This window comes from Grammomys surdaster, unplaced genomic scaffold (genome assembly GCF_004785775.1).
Source record: "Grammomys surdaster isolate TR1022 unplaced genomic scaffold, NIH_TR_1.0 130, whole genome shotgun sequence".
NCBI classification, from domain to species: domain Eukaryota; kingdom Metazoa; phylum Chordata; class Mammalia; order Rodentia; family Muridae; genus Grammomys; species Grammomys surdaster.
The window spans coordinates 4,716,520-4,739,825 of record NW_021604588.1 but is presented as its reverse complement, the minus strand read 5'-3'; the positions used below and the strand labels follow the sequence as shown (position 1 = coordinate 4,739,825).

The following is a 23,306-nucleotide window of genomic DNA, read 5'->3' as shown; positions in this document are numbered from 1 at the left end:
CCTTGGTAAAAGTACCTAGAAGCTAAATTACTTGAATATATTTGATTTTGTGATAGTAAAGTGTATTTGTCATTTATAAAATGTATCTTTCCTATTATACTGGGGTTTTATTTGAAAAATCCAGTTTCCTTTACACTCCTAGTACATTTTGGCCACCTCTAAAGTCAGTAAACACAGAGAAGTCGAGTGGGTTAGTGGCAGTGAGAAATGAGCATTCATCTTCCTATGACATTTTACTTTTAGAATAAAACAGTACTTTAGCACTGCTAACTGACATTTTTAGTACAGGTGGCAAACCAAATTTTATATAATGCATGGCATAAAATGGAAGGAAGAGTTTACTTTCTGGTCTTTAAGTGCCTAGTAGATTGTCACAGGAATTTACAGATTAAGTATAGGAAACTTGAGAAAAGACAAAATGTCCCTGATATGTTCTTTCCCTTTGTATGAGAGTATGACATTAATATGCCTAAAAAAGCGAGTGTTATTCCTTTCTTATAGACACTTTATAGTTCTCACTATGGCTGTAGCAATCACATACAGTACAGGCAACTTCAACATCTGCTTATGTTAGTGCAAAAAAAAAATCATAGGCAGATGCTGAGTTTTCTCTGTAGTATTTTTGGGAATGTACCTATATTGTTCTACTTTGTTAATAGGGGGTAACAGCGTATTCTGGATCATATTTTAAACTTTGGGGGATCTTCTCTTAATTGTCCCTGGCCCCCAGCATCACTCTCATTTTAAAGGCTGGGTAGAGACAGGATTTCTTCATGACATTTTTGATCCTGTGTTGGTTTGAGTAAAAATGGCTCAAATAGGATCATATAGTTGAATACTAAGTCACCAGATAGTAAAAGTCTTTGATAGGATTAGAAGAAATAATACATATTATTAGGAGGCATAGCCTTATTAAACAAAGTGTGTCACTGCGAGTGGGCTTTGACGTGTGAAAAAGCACAAACCAGGCTCAGTCTGCCTCTGTTTCTTTCTCTGACTAAGTAAGACTGTAGCTCTCACAAGAGTGCAAGAGAGATGCTGCCCTACCCTCCACCTGTCCCCAACCTCCCACCTCCATCACAAGAGGAAAGCTGGCCTTGCCCTTTGACAGCTGTAGCACTTGAGAGTGGTTCCTGTACCTCATCAAGGTAGCACAGTAGAGCAGACCAGAGTGGGAAAGCACTGGTGAGCTGGACCTGAGGGCATGAGAGCAGCAGAGCTGGCCCTGCCTCTGGCCAGCTGCAATAACACTGGTGGTGTGGGTGCTGGTGCAGGAAGCTGGCAGGCTGACCAACTCAGCTATTACCGAGACCAGATCCAGGACTTTGGCCCATGCCATCATCTACCCATCTAAGAACTACTGGAGTGCGTGAAAGCTGAGGGATCTCCAAGAGGAGTGCTAGCAAGGATGCAGAATTCAAAGTGTGGCATAAGCCAGGGGTTACAAACCAAATCAATGACTCATTGCAATGAACATTTGCAAGTAAAGATGTGTGGACAATGATGTATACTGTGGGACACACTAAAGCTTCCACAATGAAATGTTTTTTTTTCTTTTAGCAGGAGAAGTTGCAAGGGTGTCAGACTCTTGAAGACTTCTGAGGAGATATCCATATCAGGCTCTTATCAGCATGCACTTCCTGACTTCCAGCCTCTACCTTTGGTGACTGCATATGGGATAGATACTCAGGTGGAGTGGTCTTCAGATGGCCCCTCCTTCAGTTTCTGTCCCTCACTTTGTCTCCATGTTTGCTCCCTTGAGTATTTTGTTGCTCCTTCTAAGAAGGACCGAATCACCCCCACTTGGTCTTCCTTCTTTATGGGCTTCATGTGGCCTGTGAGTTGCATCTTGGGCATTTCAAGGTTCTGGGCTAATATCCAATAATCAGTGAGTGAATACCATGTGTGTTCTTTTGTGATTGGCTTACCTCACTCAGGATGATAATTTCTAGGTCCATCCATTTACCTAGGAACCTCTCGAATTCATTGTTTTTAATAGCTGAGTAATAATACTCCATTGTGTAAATATACCACATTTTTTGAATCCATTCCTCAGTTGAAGGACATCTGGGTTCTTTCCAGCTCCTGGCTATTATAAACAAGGCTGCTATGAACATAGTTGAGCATATGTCCTTGTTATATGTTCGAGCATCTTCTGGGTATATGCCTAGGAGTGGTATAGCTGGATCCTCAGGTAATGCTATGTCCAATTTTCTGAGGAACCACCAGACTGATTTCCAGAGTGGTTGTACTAGCTTGCAGTCCCATCAACAATGGAGGAGTGTTCCTCTTTCTCCACACCCTCGCCAGCATCTACTATCACCTGAGTTCTTAATCTTAGCCATTCTGACTGGTGTGAGATGGAATCTCAGGGTTGTTTTGATTTGCATTTCCCTGACGACTAAGGATGCTGAACATTTCTTTAGGTGCTTCTCAGCCATTCGAGTTTCTTCCATTGAAAATTCTTTGTTAAGCTCTATACCCCATTTTTTAATAGGGTAATTTGGTTGCCTGGAGTCTAATTTCTTGAGTTCTTTGTATATATTGGATATTAGCCCTCTATCAGATGAAGGATTGGTAAAGATCTTTTCCCAATTTGTTGGTTGTCGTTTTGTCCTATTGACAGTGTCCTTTGCCTTACAGAAACTTTGCAATTTTATGAAGTCCCATTTGTCAATTCTTGATCTTAGAGCATATGCCATTGGAGTTCTGTTCAGAAACATTTCCCCTGTGCCCAAGTATTCGAGGGTCTTCCCCACCTTCTCTTCTATTAGTTTCAGTGTATCTGGTTTTATGTGGAGGTCCTTTATCCATTTAGACTTGAGCTTTGTACAAGGGGATAAGAATGGATCAATTTTCATTCTTCTACATGTTGTCCTCCAGTTGAACCAGCACCATTTGTTGAAAATGCTGTCCTTTTTCCACTGGACAGTTTTAGCTCCTTTGTCAAAGATCAAGTGACCATAGGAGTGTGGGTTCATTTCTGGGTCTTCAATTCTATTCCATTGATCTTCCTGCCTGTCTCTGTACCTAGTTTATGCTAATAACTACTTTCACCCTTGTGACCAACAAAATCATAACCCAAGCTCTTAAACTTCTCTCGTAAATTTTCTAACTTTTTTCCCTGCTTCCAAAGGTATGAAGTCAGGAATGACATGTGTCTTCTTCTCTCTCTTCTACATGGAAATTGAAAACATTTTAAAAATTCAAATCATACCCAATGGCTTTCCAGCATGTTACAGCTTCAGTCCACTAGTTATCTCTTTAGAAAAGCTCAACTACCTAAAACAGGATACTCTTATAAACATCTAGCCTGCTAATCTGTTCTTCTGAAGGCTCCAGATTTATGTTATGCGGATCCTCTGGCTGTTAGACAACTGGGATCTCTCCATAAAGGCACAAGCTTTATCATCAAGATTCAGCACACACAAAAAACTGCCTCATCTCTAATGAGAGGCATTTAACAAACAAACATAATTTTCAAGATTCATAAAATCTAATAGACTAATATTATAATAGTTAAACAATGCTTTCTGTTAAACTGAGTGACATGAAATTGGGAATGCACTACCAGTTTATTATTGAAATGTTTGTGATACTGAACTATTTCCCTGTATTCAGTCACAAAAATATAAAATAAAAAAACATAAAAAATAAAGTAAAATAAAAAAAAAAAACCCAGAGAACAAGAAACCAGCCCTGTTGTCAAGGACACCAAACATCAGAAACTGAATGACAGGCTTAAAGATAACAGATCTCGTCTTTAGGAGTGTTTTTAAAAAATTAAGAAACAGGTGAATTACTAGCTAAGCTGGCTGTTGCTCTTATGTGAACACCTTAAGCATAAAATGCCAAAGTCCAAAATTTCAATAGCAATTATTTCATAAAATAAATTTTACAGCTAATGGTATCTTGTATTCTATAAATAGTCAAATGAAGCTATTTCTAAAATCTAGGTAGATAGTTGAGGTAAGGGATATACAATTATTCTATATATAACGCAATGCCTGCTGTAATAGGATGAAGTTTAATTAATTTTGGAAATAAGGTCTCATGTGACTTAGGTTGGCCTTGAAGTAGCTGTGTAACCAAGGGTGATTCTGAACTCCTAATCCTCAAGCTTCCATCTCCCAAGCTGGGAAGAATACAAGGACAGGCACGGTAGTCTATGTACAAAATCTCAGCTACTTTGGATGCTGAGATGAAAGGACTGTGAGTCTGAAACTAATCTGGGCAATTTAAGTCCTTAGCCTCCTCTACACATCAACAAAAAAAAGGCTATACCAGCTAGAGAGGTACACCTTGTAATACTAGTACTCTACCACTTGGGAAGCAAGTTGAGCTGTAGCATAAAGATTCTAAGTTCAAGGCCAGCCAAGGACAGATAAAGAATCATTTTAAAAAAAAAAAAAAGAAAAAAAAGAGAAGAAAAGAGAAGATCAAAGAAAAGAATACTAGGAAGACTTAAACTAAAATGTTTTCCTAACGTTGTCATTTTTAAAGACAGGGAAAGTAACCAGCCACCAAAATTACAGTGAGTTGGAATAAAAAAGATTTAAATTTTTATTTCATTCATTATCATTTCAAAACAGGGTCTTTGTTTCCCTATCTAGCCTGGAACTTGCTATGTAGACAGACTGGTCTCAAACTTACAGAGATTTTCCTACATCTGCCTCCTGAGTGTTGAGACTTTAAAGACATGTGCCAGGACCAACCTTTTTATCTTAGTTTTCTTAATATTACCATTTTATGTTTCCACATTTTGATTTAAGATTTACCATGAATTTAAAAGACATCAAAAAAATTAACCAAAAAAAAAAAATTAACCAAACTTTTAATCCATGTGTAAATTTAAAACACTGCAGCATCTACCCACTAACTTAATCCAAAGATCAAGAAAATAAAAAGACTGGCTCTCTGCACCCTATTTCTCAGTGGTGTAACAGTCTTCATTAACAAGGCTCCTGAAGAGTGAGAGAGAAGACTGAAGGAGCTGAAGGGGTTTGTGGCCCCATGGGGAGTTCAAGAGTACCAACCAACTGTTGCTCTGGGTCTAAAACACCAGCCTGGGAGCACAAAGCTGTATACATAAGGGAGGATGACATTGTCAGGCATAGGTGGGTGAGGAAGTCCTTGGTCCAGTGAAGGCTGGATGCCCCAGTACGGGGGAAATCATGGGTGGGGAGGTGAGAGTGGAAGGGTGGTGGGGGCATATCCTCATAGGAGCAGGAGAAGGGGGGATGTGATAGGGGGTTCTTTGGTGGGGGGAAGATGGGGAAAGGTTATTACATCTGAAATGTAAATAAAATATCCAATAAATTTTTTTAAAATAAAAAACAAGGTTCCTGAAAACTACAGTATCATGAATACTTAATACGAAATCCCAAACAATTACTGATGTAAAGCTCTGTACCTGTGTGATGGAGAAGGAGCTTCAAATTGAGGCACTGTGCTATCTTCACTGACGGGAGAGTACAAGCCACTCATTTCCTGAAATTGTTAATTATTTGAGTTACTGTATATACTCCAAACAGAAGATGTATAAATCAAACAGGCATATGGCATTATATTCTGTTCTAGCCACAGCTTTTTAATCAGTCTTTTTGTCTTCAAACACAAACTTCTCAAAGATTCCTTTCCATAGAGTACAAAAATAAAGTTAATCTGAAATGAAAAAGGAAGCCTTGCCTAGTGTTATTCCTAAGAAATACTGTTCTAACTAAAGAAAGCACCAAATGAAGAAAAAGCCAAAACGACGTATATCAAAGAGGACACACAGTGGATTTTTTACACAGTGAACCGACTATTCATGCAAGTGATGATCTATTAGTGGACATTAGGATCAATAAGATGAGATGGTGACTGGATTACAACAGTCAAATCTCCAAATTAAATGACAAAACAGGGAATATGTCTGTCACTCTCTAAGATAATCTACAAGTAATAAAAAAAAGAAATATTCTTGAATAAAATACTGACTTTAACAATGAAATAAATTCTAATTTTTGTTCATTAATCTAAAAGAGCTAATCAAAGATCATCATATAAATTATGTCTCTGAATCTCATGACTGGCGTTTTTATGTATAATGTTCTCATTAGTGCAAAAATAGCAAATTTGAAAATGCAACTATAGACACATAATCAGATAAAATTATTTCTGCCTCAGTTCAAAAATAGCTAAACAGGAAATATAAATATAATAAATTAGTAATATTATAAGGGATACTGAATTCCCATTAAATACTATACCGTCCATTATCCTTTGAAATGACTTATATGTCAGCAAAAGAAAATCACATGTGTGAATAATTAAAAGAGTATAGTAAATTTAAATTTAGCCAGATGTAGTGACCTCAGCTCACAATAGCCTATGAATCTCCCAATGAATTTCTGTAAGTAATCTGTATTTTATTATGAATAAAACAACAACAGTGTTCCAACAACAGTGCCAATGAATTTATATAATTTTTAATTAACACTAGTATACATTAATACATGCAGTAGAAATGTAAAAATAAATTTAATAGAAGATGGAATGATGAATCATTTTAAGGAAATAATGAATTAGTAGTAATTTAAATTAATTGAACTTCAAAAAGAAAATTACGTCAAACTTTGTTCCACTTAATCAAAGAGTTACTGCAATAAATGTCAATATAAATTTAGATTAGTTTATCTTCAAAAAAGTATTCAGACTTTGTTTCCCCACACAGTTGAACTATTAATTAAAAATAAAGTAAAACTATGAGAAATGTGAGAATTTCTTGATTTCTTACTTCCACTCTTTTAATATCCTCTTCCAAAACACTTAGTTCCTTCTGGATCTGTTCCAATTGCTGTAGATTAAAGAAAGGGAGAAAAGAAAAAATTCTAATCTAAACCACATTGTCAACATCATGAAAAAAATTAATCTTACATTTGGTTTAAAAAAGAAAAAAGAAAAAAAAAAGGCCTACTAAACTGACCACTAAGGGCAAAAAAGGGGACTGAAAGAGAAGAAAATCAAAGAAGTAAATTCAAATGTTGACATTCAATTATAGATAATACTTTTTATGGGAACATTATGTTGTTTATTACAGCAGACTGATTTTATATTAAAATATAAATAATGAACAATGCTAATAAAGTGACTTAAAAATAAAAGATATCCAAAAAGTTTTCACATCTCATTTAGCTGACTTAAAAAAAAGAGGCACACTTTCTACCCCTCTTCATTAGTCTGACCGTGGTTAAAATCAACTCCAGAGCAACACTGAATTACACACCTGTAATAGTTACACACCATGATTTTTAAAAACATTTAAGTATTTTGCTTTTCGTAATGTTCCCATTGCGTCACAGCCATTTTCAAGTCAATAAAATGTAAGCATTTCAATTATAGAGTAATATTCAATTATATATTGAAACATTTCTTTCTTACCAGAGACTTAAGATGTTAACAACTATCATAAGCCTAGGACATACAAATGTCTCAATTATTATCATTTTCCTTGAATTTAAGGTTATTTTAGATTTTATTAAGAGATGAGTAAAGTTGGGGATTGGTCTGGTCCTGTATATAGAAATGCTAAATTCTGAATGCCAAAGTCTGGCTGTAGATTCTCATGTACACCAGCCTCTGTTGTATAAATCTTGTTCCCCAATTTAAAACTATTATTTAAATAAAAGTGGCTAAAGCCAATTACTAGGGTGAATGCAGATAGGCAGGTTTTCAGCGACCAGGCTTAAAGAGTCCCAGTAGGGGCCAGGAGGTAAGAAAGAGGAAGGAGAGAGAAGTAAAGAGAAAGTAGACAGAACTCCATTAGACTTAATGGACCAGGAGCACTTGGCTGAGAGAAATGCCTCCCCACCCTCCAAGACAGACTGGTGGAGCAGAAATAACCTGGACGAAATTCAAACAGCATGTATTTGGGGAACTCAGCTGGGAATTAACCAGCCTAGTATACAGAAAAGTAGATTAGGGGTAATTCGCCCAGTAATTGTGCTAAAGCTGATTTAAAAATCCACAGGATTCTGCTTCGATTATTGGGAAACTAGACAGATTATAATAACGACTAATAGAGTTATTAAATAACATTTGAAAATATCATTTACAGATTAAAATAGAAACAATTCAACAGAAATAGCTATAAAATTTTCATTATACACTAAGCTGCTTTCCAGAAACTCTACTACCCCGAGCAAGCATAACTAGCTGTTTTACTTTAACCCAAATATATATTGAACAATTTTAAAATGTGAAAGAGTAATAAATAATTGTGTAATGCTGATTGCCAGATTTGAAGCAAATACTGTGTCTATTAAGAAAGTGAGGCACAGAAAGGCTAGGTATTTGTTCAAGACCTTTCAACTGGTGTGCAGAAAAACTGGAATGAGAGCCAAAGCAGCAACCTATCAACCACTGTAACACTATCTCAAGAAACAGAACCTTATGGTTTACTTCTGTAATGCTGGATACAAGAGAGCATTTTAAAAAGTTTGTCAACATTGGTATTGTCTACTACAGCAAAATAAGCACAGTGAAGACTATCTAAATGATGAACTTATTAAATCTAAATAATTATTACCTTAGCACTTTGCTAAGCATGGAGAACAGTACAATGGGGTAATGTTTGTTCAAACACAGGGTCTAAGTGAAATCAGATCTTAAGTTAAAGATGGAACCTAAAATGACTCACAGAATTTTACAATAGGCAAAGACAATAAATCAAGACAAATGCTAAGGCTATGAGGAAAGGATACAATAAAAGGAATCCATGGTGATGAATATAATCACCCAATTTAATCAGAAACAATGAATCAAGGAGTGGACATTAGAGAAAGCTAACATAAGACACTTTTTAACTGGAAGGAGAAAAAAAATGTAGCAACCAAATCAAGGGAGAAGATATATTTATCAGAGAAATAAATGGTTACAAAAAAGTGATTAGCATTACCACATGTTTTTAACTCAATATTGAATCTACTTTAAGACACCTTTGCTCAATCTTAAAAAGTTTAACAAAGCATTTCTATCTTAACTAAAACACTTGTAGGTGTCTTACTTGAAGACACTAACTGACAGCTTGGTAGTCTTTCAAATAAAGGCTGGTCCACTGTGCAATTTTTTAATGCCCCAGACTCAGAGTACACACAAACTCACAACTTCCTCTCCAATCATCCCACTGTTATTTGTCCTCCACTCAGACACACAAAGTACTTTATCTAGTACAGCTCAGGTAAGAGTCATGAACTTAATGATTCTCAACCTTTTTAGCCAGCTACAATATCCCATTATTCCTCATTCATAAAGAAATCTTGTTTCACAGACATTTAAAATTCCAGTGGTTTTGACTTCTAAATGAACAAAGTAATTCTAATGGTCACCTCTTAAATATTTTTATTATTCTGAAATGCATCACTCCTAAATATCTTTATTTAAAGTGTTTTATTCTAAAGGCTCTTTAATATGAATGCTAAAAACAGTTCAAATAAAACCTGTCTCAACATAGAAACCTATATCAACATAGATAATCTACATCACATTTGGTAATTAATATAACCAGGATCAAATCAATAATTTTTATAAAATATTAGTACTTGGAACTATCAGAGGGTATTCTGATGTCACCTGAATCGCAATAACAGTCAATTCTGTCTCATCTTTATAGTGTCCCAATATACCTATTTTTAATATACAGAGACTGATACAGACACAGACAGACACACAGACACATGCACGCACACCCTCTCAACTCCTCTTAATTGCTGAATCATCTCACCAGCCTGAAGCTGCTATATATTTAAGATGAATTACAAAAAAAAATGGCCAATATCAAATAATTTATACTTTAAAGACCAAGATTTGGGACTGGAGCCATTACAAGGTCCCCTTCAATTACTGGAGGTCAGGCCTCTATCCCCGCCTTCGCAAGATTAGAATCGCTACAGCCCTTCTATACTTAGAAAAGGGAGGAGATGTCAGGGGCAGGCAGCCCTGCTTATACACGGAAGGCCTAAAATCAGCCATAGGCCTAAAATCAGCAATAGGCCTGTCATACATGTATACTAATACCAAGTCTTGGGTCTCTGTGGAAAAACATTGAAACAGATGGCTACAAGCTATTGTAGACAGGCAGCTTTTGTGGAAATTTAACAGCCTGAGTAGTCATAGACCTTGAAAATAGGTAGCCTTGGCAGATATTACCAACTTAGATAAGGACAAGTAAATCATAGGCAGAGTCATAGTGACCTGTCCCCTAAACCTCCACCCAGCCGATAACCTGTTCTGAAAGATAACTGTATTCCCCCTGAACACCCACTCTCCAGTATCATCCCCTTCCCCATGTCCTGCCTTTTTGTGTTTATAACTCCTGTGTGAATAAGTAAAAATTATGATTTGATTTAAAAAATAAATAAATAAAAAATATGAAGAGGAAAAAAAAAAGACCAAGATTTTAAGGCGATAGAAAGATGGCTCGGCAGGTAAAGTACTTGCTATTCTTCAGAACATGGATTTGATTCCTAGCCGCTCAAAACCAACTGTTTAACTCCCGTTCAAGGGGATCTGATGCCCTCTCTAGCCTCTATAGGTACTAGTCACATATGTGATATACAGACATCAATGCAGTCAAACACTCATGCATGTACAATATCATATGAATCTATTTTAAAGAAAACAATTAACCAAGGTACAAGTGCTATCCTAATGACTATAAAAAAGATGTTAAAAGTTATTTTGGATATTAGCGATGAAATTAAGATGAAAAGAAACTGCTTAGAAATTTCGTATTAGATTCAAGTATTTCGATTTCAAGATATCAATAGAAAATATTTTAGTACTAGAAAACAGAAGACAAAACACAAATATTTGAAAGAACTGTGCTAAACTTAGCCTATTAAGTATAACCCCCAAAGGAAGAATCATAACATAAAACAGAAGTCCAAAACTGTTTTAGAAACAAGTCCATCAAGGTGAACTGCTATCATGTAACTAAAAGCCAGTCAAACTTGAGTGATAAAATTCATTCAAATTTGACTTAATACAACTGTGTAATTTGAAGCTACTAAAATTAATTGATTAAATGATAATGATACTTCTGAACATATTCCTAAGACATCGGTAGGAAGTACTCTCCGAACAGTGTAAAAAAAAATTTTTTTAAAAAGTCTCAGAATCATTATAAAAACAAAGAGTTTAAAATTGAAGACTTCTCTATTACTGACAGTTTTTATAACAGGTTAAGAATCTTTTGTACTCACTTCCTTGAACTTTTACTACTGATTTGATAATGTGAATATATGTGAATATTAAGCTCATTATGTGAATCTAACCTTATAGCAATATCACTTAGAATAAAAATATATATAAGTCATCTAAAATAAACAAAAGAATAATATATTGGACTCAGAAAAAGCTGGTAATCAAAAGAAAATAGCACAGCTCAATGTATACTACTAATTCTAAAAGAGAAACTACCAAGAATAAAACATTTAACCAAAGTATAAAGAAACCCTTACTGTTCCATAAAATAATAAGAGACATATTTAGGATCTAATGGCAGGCTTGATATTAAGACATCATTCAGCATTCCCAGAGGAGTTGTTTAAAAGAACACAAAGAAACAAACAAACAAACAAAAAAGAGAATAAATAAAGAATTAAATGGACAAATAGGAAATAAGACAGCAAATGTAAATGAATAGCAATACCAATACACACACTACAATAAGATACAAACTGTTAGGGGCCAGAGAGGCATTTCAATGATTGACTGCCCTGTGTTCAGATTCCTAGAACCTACTTAAATGAAGGGCCAGCAAGGCAGGTTGCCTATAATCCAAGCATGTAGGACGTAGACCCAGGGAGAGCTTCTAAACACGCAGGCTAGGTAGACTGATTTTGTGACCTCAGTTCCATGTCAGAAACCCTACCTCAATATATAACATAGAGAGCAAATGCAGAAGACAGCTGACACCATCACCTGACTCCTAGTATATACAAACACAGACACATGAACCCACATACTGGTGTGTACATGCATATTCAAAAAGACAAGTCACTATAAATTTAGTGCAAACACTGGTGGGGCGGGGAGCTACACAAAGAGATGTACTAAGAAAGAAACAAATTCAAATGGCTAAGTACAAGCCAATAATCCCAATACTTAGGAGATAGAAGCAAGAGAATCAGGAGTTTAAGGTCATCCTTGGCTTGTTGAAGGCCAGACTGAACTATATAAAATCTACAACTTAAAAACAACTTAATTCTCTGCCTCCCCCCACCCCCATGGTACAGGTAAATCAAAAGAAGAATTTTGAAAGCCTGGTCAAAAAATCATATGGAGAAAAATATATTAACAGGTCACTGAGACGATTCAGTTGGGAAAAGCACTTAACAAAAGAGTTCAGCTCTATCTCTGGACCCACAGTGGAAGGAGAGAAACACTTCTGGAAGTTGTCCTCTGAACTTGACACCCATGATAATCCCTCCAACACAAACAACTATAATATGATAAACAAAAAATTCAAAATAGGATGAACACAAAACAACAATAAAGTAACAAGCCTACATGCCTGGTATTGTTTACAGTAGATCTACCTTAGGTCTAAACCCAAAAGAGACAAAGTGTATTTTTTTTTTTTTTTTTGGTTTTTCGAGACGAGACAGGGTTTCTCTGTGTAGCCCTGGCTGTCCTGGAACTTACTCTGTAGACCAGGCTGGCCTTGAACTCAGAAATCCGCCTGCCTCTGCCTCCCAAGTGCTGGGATTAAAGGCATGCGCCACCACTGCCTGGCATACAAAGTGTATTTTTAAAATGCATACTAGGTGTGGTGGCCCATGATTATAATCCCAGCACTGAGGCAGCCTAGCTTAACCTGCTTAGCCTATTTGACAAGTTCTAGCTCAGTGATACATGCGGTTGTCATCTGACTTCTAGCCAGAGGCACAAATGTGCACTTGCATGCACACAAGAGCACACTGCAGCTATATAAATACAGTTGGATAAAATCACCTCAAATACAATGCTTCAGGAATCAATATAGCACCAGGATCACAAAGACTCAGTAAGAAGTAAAAAACACACATTTCACAAGTTTACACTGTATTATACCTGTTATTTCAGAATTTATTATCTGCCAGATGGCAAATATTTATGTAAAGAAATTAGTTTCATTGAATGTACCTAGCAAAGAAGGCAAAAAAAAAAAAAAACTATAATGAAAAGCTATGGCCGGGCAGTGGTGGCGCACGCCTTTAATCCCAGCACTTGGGAGGCACAGGCAGGCGGATGTCTCTGAGTTCGAGGCCAGCTGGTCTACAGAGCGGAGTTCCAGGACAGCCAGAACTACACAGAGAAACCCTGTCTCGAAAAACTAAAAAATAAAAAAATAAAAAATAAAAAATAAAAAATAAAAAAAATAAAAGCTATGAAACACTGAAGAAAGAAATTAAATGAGACACTATAAGGTATAAACATCTCTCATGATCAAGGATCAGCAAAATTAGTATTGTAAAGATGGTAGTGTCACTAAACAAAATTCAGATTCAACGTAATCTCTAACAAAATTCCAATGATACTTGCACAGAAATAAAAAACAAAACCCCTAAAATTCCAAATAGCTAATGCAATCCTGACCTAAAAGAGCAAGCTAAAAATATAATATATAATTTCAAGTTATACAATAGTGCTACAATGAAGAAAACAAAATGTTTACCACATAAGACCAGGCGAAAAAAAAAAAATGATTCATGTAACACAGAATTCAATAATGGCACCAAAACACATATTAGGAAAAACAGACTCTCTAGCAAATGATGCTGTGAAAACTGGATATCTGCATGTGAAAGAATGAAATAGATCCCTACCACTTACTCAGGATTTAAAAAAAAAAAAGGAAAAACAAAATCAATTCAAAATGGACCAAATATCTAACTGTAAGGAGAAAACATAAGGAAAACAACTTAAAGAAACAGCACCAACAAACACTGTCTGAGCAGTACTACAGTAGCAAGAATCAATAAATGGAATTGAACCAAATTAAAAAGGTTCTGCACAAATTAAAGGTGTGCCTTTAATTAAAGGTGTACAGAGTGTTATGAAGAACCCTGGAAGCTCAGTGGTAGAGCTCCTGCCTAGCACGCATAAACCTCAGTTTAATTTTCAGCACCAAAAAGAATCTCCACCAAGCAGAAGTAAAAGGGAAACTAAGAAAGGAGTTATCAAAAGCAGAAACAATCACAGCACATTACCTGTACATTGAAGATGTCACAATAAAATCTATCATTTTTGTGCAAATAATGTATAGAGTATAAACCTGGGATCCCAATAACAGAAAGACTAGGACAGAAAGATTGAGAACAAGGCCAGCCTGAGCTATGTAGTCAGCTTAAGGCTAGCCAAAGGCTATAAAGGCCCTCTCTTAAAAAAGAATTAAAATTAAACCATTAAAGTCACAATGTTTTGTTATGGTACATTAAACCAACAAATGACTACAGTAAAAAATAAAAATCTTCATATTCAAATAACGTTTTTATCTAAGTAATCTGCTATTTAAAACAGTTTTATATAAAGTACAGTTCAAAACCATTTGATGTAGCTAAAACAAAAAGAAGGAAGTACGACCATAAGCCCCTGCACGACAAAGTCTACATAAAAAGTACATCTAGAGCAATACATAAGAAACAAGCAAAAAGTCAAGGAGCAAGGGAATAATAAGAAAGAACAGAAAACTAAACAGAAAACACAACACAGGATAAAAAATCCAAAGTTAATTCTTAGGATAAAATTTATAAAACTGGTATATATCCCTGTAAAGAACTAGTCAAGAATAAAAAATTAAAAAAAAAACATTATAAGTAGTATCAGAAAAAAGTGGTCACTAAGTTTTGACAAAAAAACAAATTAAAACAAACTCCCACCAAAAGCTTATGGTAGACAATTTCTCAAAAAAGTATAAGATAAGCATCCACCAAAAGTCTGAACCAGCATGTAACTATTTAATTGTATCAATAATCTAAAATCTTCTGAAAACAAACCACAGTATATGGTTTCTCTAGCTAGATTTCTAAATATTCAAAAAAGGCATGCATGACAGATGCATGAATTCTGACCCACAAACAAAACGCCAGAAGAGTGTACATTTTCCAAGTCATTTGTCAAAGTTAACAATCTTTATAGCACTGCACAAGATCTGTGTAAGAAAAACACAACTTCACTCTCACCCATGAACATAGACATATAAATATTTTAACAAGCTAGGCATGGTGGCCCACACCTTTATTCCTAGCACTTGGAAGGCAAAGCGAGTTTCTGGCCAGCTGGTCTAGAAAGTCAGTTCCAGGACACCCAGGGCTACACAGAGAAACTCTGTCTCAAATATGAAAAAGAAAAAAAAAAATTTAAACAAAGCCCTAACAATCAAAACCACACATGAGAATACACAGAATTACTTGGTATGCTTTACAAGAAGGTATGATTTCAAGTAAAGAGATAAACTACCCTGGTGGGATCTCCTAGAATAAACAACTTTCTAGAAAAGACAACCCTGGGACAATCTTGATGGCTGGTCACTATACCTACTGACTTTCTGATGTTAAATCTAAGTTATTTATCCATATTAACAAAATGAAAAGGATAAATTCTATGACTACCTCAGATATACAAAACTCCTAAAGAATATTCAATCCCACTCATAACTGAAGAAAAGAAAATCTACTTACTCAAGGGATAAAAATGTACTTCCTTGAATGATTAAAAACAAAACAAAAACCCTAAAAAACAACAACAACAACAACAAAACCCTACAGAAAACTCCATACCTAATGGTGACCCGTCGAATTTCACTTTGAGATCAGCATCAAGACTAGGATGCCCAGCTATCACCACTTCTATTCATCACTGTACCGGATGTCCTAGCCAGCAGAGTAAGACAAGAAAAATAAATAAAAGATATAAGGATCATAGAGAAAGACATTGAATTGTTATTGCAGATTATGATGTGTACACATAAAATAAAAAAGAATCTACAAATTAGAATTAATGAAAGTCTAACAAGGTTGCTGGTGATTAAAAATATGTAAATAAGATGAATTTCTATGTATCAGCAACAATAAGAAAATAAAATTAAAGACATAGATACCATCTACATTAGCATTGAAATCATAAAATCTAAACAGCATATGGAAGACTGATAGCTTCTGAAAGTTATCAAAAATTTTAAAAATAGTTTGTAAGATATAAAAGTATGAAGAAATACCATGTTCATGGGTTCAAAGGCATAATGCTATAAAGATATATTCCCAATTGTCTATTGAAGTCAAGGCAATCCCAATAATAATAATCTCAGCAGACTTAACATGGAAATGTATTAGCTGATTCAAACATGGAAGAAAATGCAGAGCCAATAATAGACAAAAGTTTCTTGAAGAAAAGCAGTCACTTTAGGTTCTAGTATATAATATGGTACTTCCCAAAGGACAGACAAAAGGAGCATGGGATCAGAAGAGAGAGCCCAGGGGCATGTACATGTATACATGGATGCATAATGAATGAAGGTGAAAAGCTCCAGAATGGGGGAAAGGATGGGCTTTAATAAAGAATATTTGGATGGCTGGGGATCCATGTAAAAAGATCTCTAAATACCACATCATATAAAAAAATCTCTAAAGCAGAATCCCAAATGTGAAAGATAAAGCAAAGCTTCAAATGACAGACAGTACAGGAAAAATTTTCGTGACCACAGTTAAAGATTCTTTACCTAGCACAAAAGATACTGTAAGAAAAATAATTTGAATAATTTTAAGTTAGAAACTTCTATCTATCAAACAGCACAAATAAGACAACAGAAAATAGTATTCCACATAGCAAGGAACATGATCTTTGTGTAAGATATCAATATGACAAAGAATTTATATCAAAACAACTTAAGCCACAAAAAAACAGAAAAGCTACAAAAGGCCTTATGTAATCGGTACTTCAGACACACATACAAGATCACCCACAGGGCCAGTGAACATAATTCCAAAAAGCTCAATCTGTTACCCATCAAGGAAATGCCCAAATTCCAACTCTAAAACTCGGCATGTCACTGACAACTTCTGGAAAGAGTAAATGCAAAACAAACACCCATACAGGTCTGCAGAAGGACTATGCAATTCAAGGAGTACTGCTCAGTAAAACATTACAGTATTCTGTTTTTAATGTAAAGATATACATACCCTATGACTTGCTGATTCCATTCGCGCATATATATACATATATATATATATATATATATATATATATATATATGTATATGTATAATCTCAATCACTATACACATATGGACAATATTGACAGTTTATGTACAGTCCCAATTAAAAACAACTTGAATGTCCACCAACAATTATGTTTATGAAAATAGTATTTACTCAATTCAATGACCACTGAAACAGAATCAGTTAATGTCCTACTTAGTTTTTTGTCAACTTGACACAAACTAGAGTCACTTGGGGAAAGAAACTCTCAATTAAGAAAACTGCCCCACAAGATTGGCCTGTAGGGGCATTTTCTTGATCAATGATTGACATGGCAGGGTCCAGATCACAGCAGGTGGTGCTACTCCTGGGCAAGTGGTCCTAAGTTGTATTAACAAAAAACCAAAAAACCAATCTGAGAAAACCATGAGGAGTAAGCCACTAAGAGCACTCCTCCATAGCCTCTGCCTCACTTCCGCCATGACTTCCCTCAGTGCTGGAAGGCAACATGACACTTGCTAGCTGAATAAACCTTCTCCTCCCCTAGTTGCTTTAGTCATCGTGTTCTTTATCACAGCACAGAAACTAATTGAGACAGTCAACTAGTCATGTATATCCATACAGGCTTAACACTGAGCTACAGAAAGCAGGGCTGATTAAATTCTGTTCAAGCACGTTCATATAAAGCTCAAAACTGGAGAGCTATAAATACTTTAGCAGCATCATATTCAAGAGAGGGAAGTTATAAGCATAAATATCAGGATGTTAGCAAGCAGGCAAGTAAAAAAGAAATCTGAAAGAGTATAGGCAGGTAGCTTCTGGAATCCCAGCAATGCTTTGCTGTGTAATTAAGAAAGTTATGTACATGCAATTCTAAAGTATAACCTTAACTGATACAATCTTCCATGTTTTATTTCACATAAAATTGCTAAAATTCAACTCATTCAAATTCCAACTGAAATAAACTAATAAAGAAGTTCCAAAATTTGCCAGAAAGTCTATTTCAAAGATAAATCAAGTAAAATATTAAACAATAATCCAAATAATGGTACAGATTTGAATGTATATACAACTGCCTTTACCTGGATCTCAAATTTCTACCATTCTAACTATGAAGAAAAACTAAAACATTCATCTAAATAGTTAATGCTATTGATAGGTAGACTCTTAACTTAGTCAATAAAGAGTCTCTCCTCTTAGTAGTCATATCTTCGTGGAATTCCCTACAGGGATGTGGCTTTTTTAAACAAAGTAATGGCTAAAGCGTTAATGTAAAAAAATAAGGTGTCAGACCTGTGTGATGGCTCAAGAGATAAAGGTACAGACATCAAGTCTGATGACCTGAGCTTACCTTTGGGACACACATGGTAGCACCCAACATAGTTTCTAAAGTTGCCTTCTGACCTACATATGACACCCCTTCCTAACCCAACCCGACAAAGTAAATTAAAATATATTAGTTTTTTAGACTTAAATAAATTAGCTCCTTGGTTACTTGTAATAATTAAAACTAAAATAACCAAGCTCAAGGACACACAAAAAAACACACTAACAAATATTTATTTATGGCTCACTATAGGCTCCAATATCCAGAAATACTTTAAATATAGTTTTTTAAACTAAACTATCTATGCAAAATATATAGCACAAGAGGAAATCAGTCCAAAGGCTATTAAGACTCAATTTAAGTCAAGCTAAAAGACCCCCAGTACAATCCCCAAGAAGTTTAATGTCAAAAACAGAAAGCAGTACACAGTGCTATATGACTCAATGAAGTATCACAGGAAGGTTACTACAAAATATCGGCTACCAGAAAAAAGACCTATCTGAAACTCAAGGAAGAGTTACTGTCGGGAGACAATTCTCCTTTCAACTCATCACTCCAAGCTTTATACTTCAAGACAGTTTTTGTTCAAAATTATTTGTACACAAATATTCATAGATTAAATAGAACTGCTCCAAGAAGAGGACAGACTCATTTTCTGACCAATACAATAAAAACAAAAACTGTCTTTCTACCCAACAAAGACTAGCCAGATTTAGACCTCCTGAGCTTAAGATCCCTTACTGTAACACAAATCCAGTGGATGTTTCAAACTAAGCCAACCCACTTGTACACTGCCCTGTGAGGGGTTGGAGAGTTAGGGCAGATTCAGGCAATGAGGAAGCTGACTGAGCTAGACATTTCATGGGAAATGAAGTCTTTAGTCTCAGCCCACTAGACTCAGGTCTTTGGCCAGAATCAATAAAACATGGTGGAGCTAAAAGTGAGGTAGAATTATCATCCCTTTCTGTTTTTTATCGCTATAAAAACTTTTAACTGTTAGTACTTAAAAGGACACTGAAAAAAAAAACTCAGTAACTAATAAAAACTTCACATATTTCCATATATAGAAAATTACCAGCCATTTCACTTAACTCCCATATATCCTAATATAGGTGGGTTATTCATTTTATTGATGCATCTATTCATTTATTATCAAGGACTTTACAATGAACCAAATAACATTTACAGTAAACTATAAGTAAGTCTAAGTCAAAAAGAAACACGTAAAATGACTGCAATAAAATCTCATGCATTCTGTTTAACAAGTAAGGTAGGTAAGAAATATGAAATTTTATCTACTTTATAAAGAATTTTCCACAGGAAGCAGAGGGCTCACAGTGTACACACTGCATTTAAAAAAGAAAATCCATGAATGATATATTTTCAGTCTTGTTATTCCATATTATCCAAGGACAAAGGGCCTCTACATCATCTGGGAATTGCTAGAAATGCATACATTCGGGGTCCAAAGACTCCCTTAAAGAAAAACAAACAAACAACAAAAAACAACAAAACCAACTGCATTTTAACTAGATCCTAAGGTGACTCCATGAACTCAGTCAATAGCTTAAGTACTATGTGGGCTGGAGAGATGGCAGGAAGAACTCTTGTTCCTCCTGCAGAGGACCTGGATTCAGTTTCCAGCACCCACATGGTGGCTCACAACCATCTTTGTAAATTCAGTTCCAGTGAGACCTATTTATTCCCCTCTTCTGACCTCCTCTGGTACCAGGTGCACTTGTAGTACATTTACATATATGCAGGCAAACACTCATACATATAAAATAAAATTTGTTTTAACTTTAAAAAAGTACGACTCTATAGAATAATTTAAGTAAATAAATAACTGACCATTACCTGCTCTCCCACCAAAATCTAAATATGTAATAAAGATTGTGTTTCTGTCAATAAACATACAAAATAAAATTCCACAAAAGTTAGGATAGGCAAGTAAAGTCACAAACCATGCAAAGAGTATTTAATCATTCATACTAGCATATTCCAAATCTTAACAAGGGGGTTAGTAAGTTAAATGACCAGAAGAAAAACTGGAAATATGTAGTTTTATCACAACAAAAACATTACTCATTTTTATTTTTAACAGTCTAGAACATAGTATACAGTAGATTACATATTTTAATATTTAAATAGTCTAATTTAAAAGACAAATAAAATTTGAATAACTAAAAGCACCTTTTGGGCTGCTTCGAAAAGAGATTTGAAAAATTCAGATTTCAGTGTTACTTTCTATATGTTGCTAAGAGAGCACAGAATTCATCTTCACATATTACCTATGTGTGTGAAAGAGTTGAAGAAATGTGTGTATTAAATTAGAACACCCTGGTTATATATTAGTGAAGACAAAATTATCTCTTAGGTATCCTGCATGACTTAAGAAATTACAAATAGATTTAAACTATTCTTTTCACATGCACTTCCCCGCCATAGGAAAAGCTGCAACTCCTCAAATTTTATTTAAATTTCCTGGTTTTGAGAAAATTCATGATGGCTCTATTTCCTATTTTTATTGCTTTGAGATGAATCATTACGCTAAGCTGGCAGTCCTTGAGACTGTGATTCACAGGACCTTATATTGTATATGGTAGGCAAGCACTCCACCACTAGCCATTAAAGTAAGATCCACTGAAAACTGTATGGTATAGCTCCAAAAAATTATCTTGCAAATATTAAATTGAGATGGGCATGGTGGCATACACTAGCACTCAGGACACTAAGACAAGCAGATCTCTAAGGATCCAAGGCCAGCCTGAGCTGTAGCTGCAGGAAGCCAGGGCTTCATAGTGAGACTTACCTAAAATCCGAAACAAAATACAAAGAAAAAAAAACTACAAGAAAAGAACAAAAGAAATTAAAAGGTTTTTAAGACAATAAAGCTTAAGAAAACAACACCAAATTAAATGCTTTAAATTAAAATACTTAAACATGTTTTAACCTGAAATGCTTACATACAATAGATACAAGACATAACGGAAACTAAACATAAACATGAAATAACATACCTCTCTCTTATTTCTCCTTGCAACCTTGAGGAATTCCATAAGAATCTGTAGCTGAGCTGCATGTGATTCCTAGAATAGAAAATTTTTATTTTCCTCAACAAATACAAGTTCAAAATTTTCATTAACAACTGTATAAATGTTACTGTACTACTTCTTTATGTTTTCCCATCTGCTAGTTGCAATTTCAAAAAAAAAAAAATCAACTTACTTTCTGTAAAGAATAACAGAAGAAATTAGTGTTCTGCATTTTTTTAAAAAACAAAACAAAACAAACAAACAAACACACCCATTTATAGGTAATGGCTCTTCTCCACAAAGTCAACAAAATCAAGACAAAAATCACAATGGATCTAATATAGTTTTTAAACATGAAAATAATCTTCCTGAAAAAAATTTATTTGGTGAGATAAGCATTAATAATTGGAAAGAAATAAATGTATGCCTTTCTCACAAGATTGGTCCTCCTAACATTCACAGATGGAAGGGAGAAGACTCTCGAGCCTCTCACTGTCAGAAGAGGAATCTCTTGGAAGTAGAAGAGCTTCCCTTGAAAATTCTCTTAAGTAATCCTTATTTGGAATTGGTGAAATAGTAGTTCCGTTTATATGAAGCTATCCTCTATTTGAGGTAAACAGAAATATACTGCCCAGAAAAAGTCATGCAGCATCTACTCACATAGATATGAAAATTAATATTTTTGTATCGTTTGATGAAAACCAAACCTTTGAAAACATGCACACACAAAAATAAATAAAAAACATAAAGGAAAAATGACAAGTACCAATGAAGATTTTATTGATGAAATGAAGGTTTTATTAATATGTGATCAGTATGACCATGACATTTGGTGGATATCCCAAAATCCATATAATCAACTAAGGAATTGCAGATGAATAGAATAAATATAGTCAAGACTTAAAAACAGAATGAGAGACAATTTATAAACAAATGCAATTCTAACATCTTATAGGTTTGAAAGGGAAAATAAAGATTAACGAAACCTTCATTTATCTTATTATGCAACAGAATTATCTGAAACACTCTTAAAACGGACATTTGGTCAGGTCTAAAATTTCTGATATTACTATTTTACAAAAGAAGGCTCACTGTGAAACACTGCCTTCTGAACAAGACATAGCTGCTTCACCACAAACTCACAGCAGCAGCAGCAGTAGTTACTCGTACAAGACCTCCCAAAAGACTGAGCCAATCAGCACACACCACTCCTTTAGAGAGATACAGGTTAATGGGAGACTGCTGGCACAATAAATTTCCTTGCTCAAGTAAATACTCCTGAGCCCTGAGCTCTGTGCTCTTATTTAAATGCCGTTAATCCCTCCCAAAACACACAAAAAGACATTAAAGCAAGAGGGGATTTATTAGAAAGGTAAGGTTTGGTTGGGGGGGGGGGAGAAGAGGTAAAGAGGATATTGGACTAGAAAATGATTAAAGTATATTATACATATGTATATATGTAGAAAATTATATAATTTTTAAAAAAGACCAAAACATAACAAAAACAAAAAGGGTACTAGATTATATTTAATAAAGACCTAAATAATAAAAATGAGTTCGTGCTACAGGAGGAAGAAGTGAAATCTTATTTTCTCCTGAGGCAGCGAAGGAACTTTCAGCTAAGTAGGAAGGGAACACTGATTCTACTTGCTTCTTTATCTTAATATCTCTCTCTGTGTGTGTGTGTGTGTGTGTGTGTGTGTGTGTGTGTGTGTGTGTGTGTGT

The 23,306-nt window shown here is 35.0% G+C and overlaps 1 protein-coding gene across 4 annotated transcripts in view; it reads right to left on the bottom strand.

Moving 5' to 3' along the window:
* The window catches only part of Cop1 (COP1 E3 ubiquitin ligase), a 118,581-nt gene that overhangs the window by 76,389 nt on the left and 18,886 nt on the right, over positions 1 to 23,306 (bottom strand). For all 4 annotated transcript variants that reach the window (XM_028758829.1, XM_028758837.1, XM_028758845.1 and 1 more), the window contains 3 exons: positions 21,567 to 21,635; positions 6,779 to 6,838; positions 5,414 to 5,490 (listed from right to left, as the gene is read on the bottom strand). In XM_028758829.1, the coding sequence (XP_028614662.1) occupies positions 5,414 to 5,490; positions 6,779 to 6,838; positions 21,567 to 21,635 (206 nt within the window). The remainder of the gene's footprint in view (positions 1 to 5,413; positions 5,491 to 6,778; positions 6,839 to 21,566; positions 21,636 to 23,306) is intronic.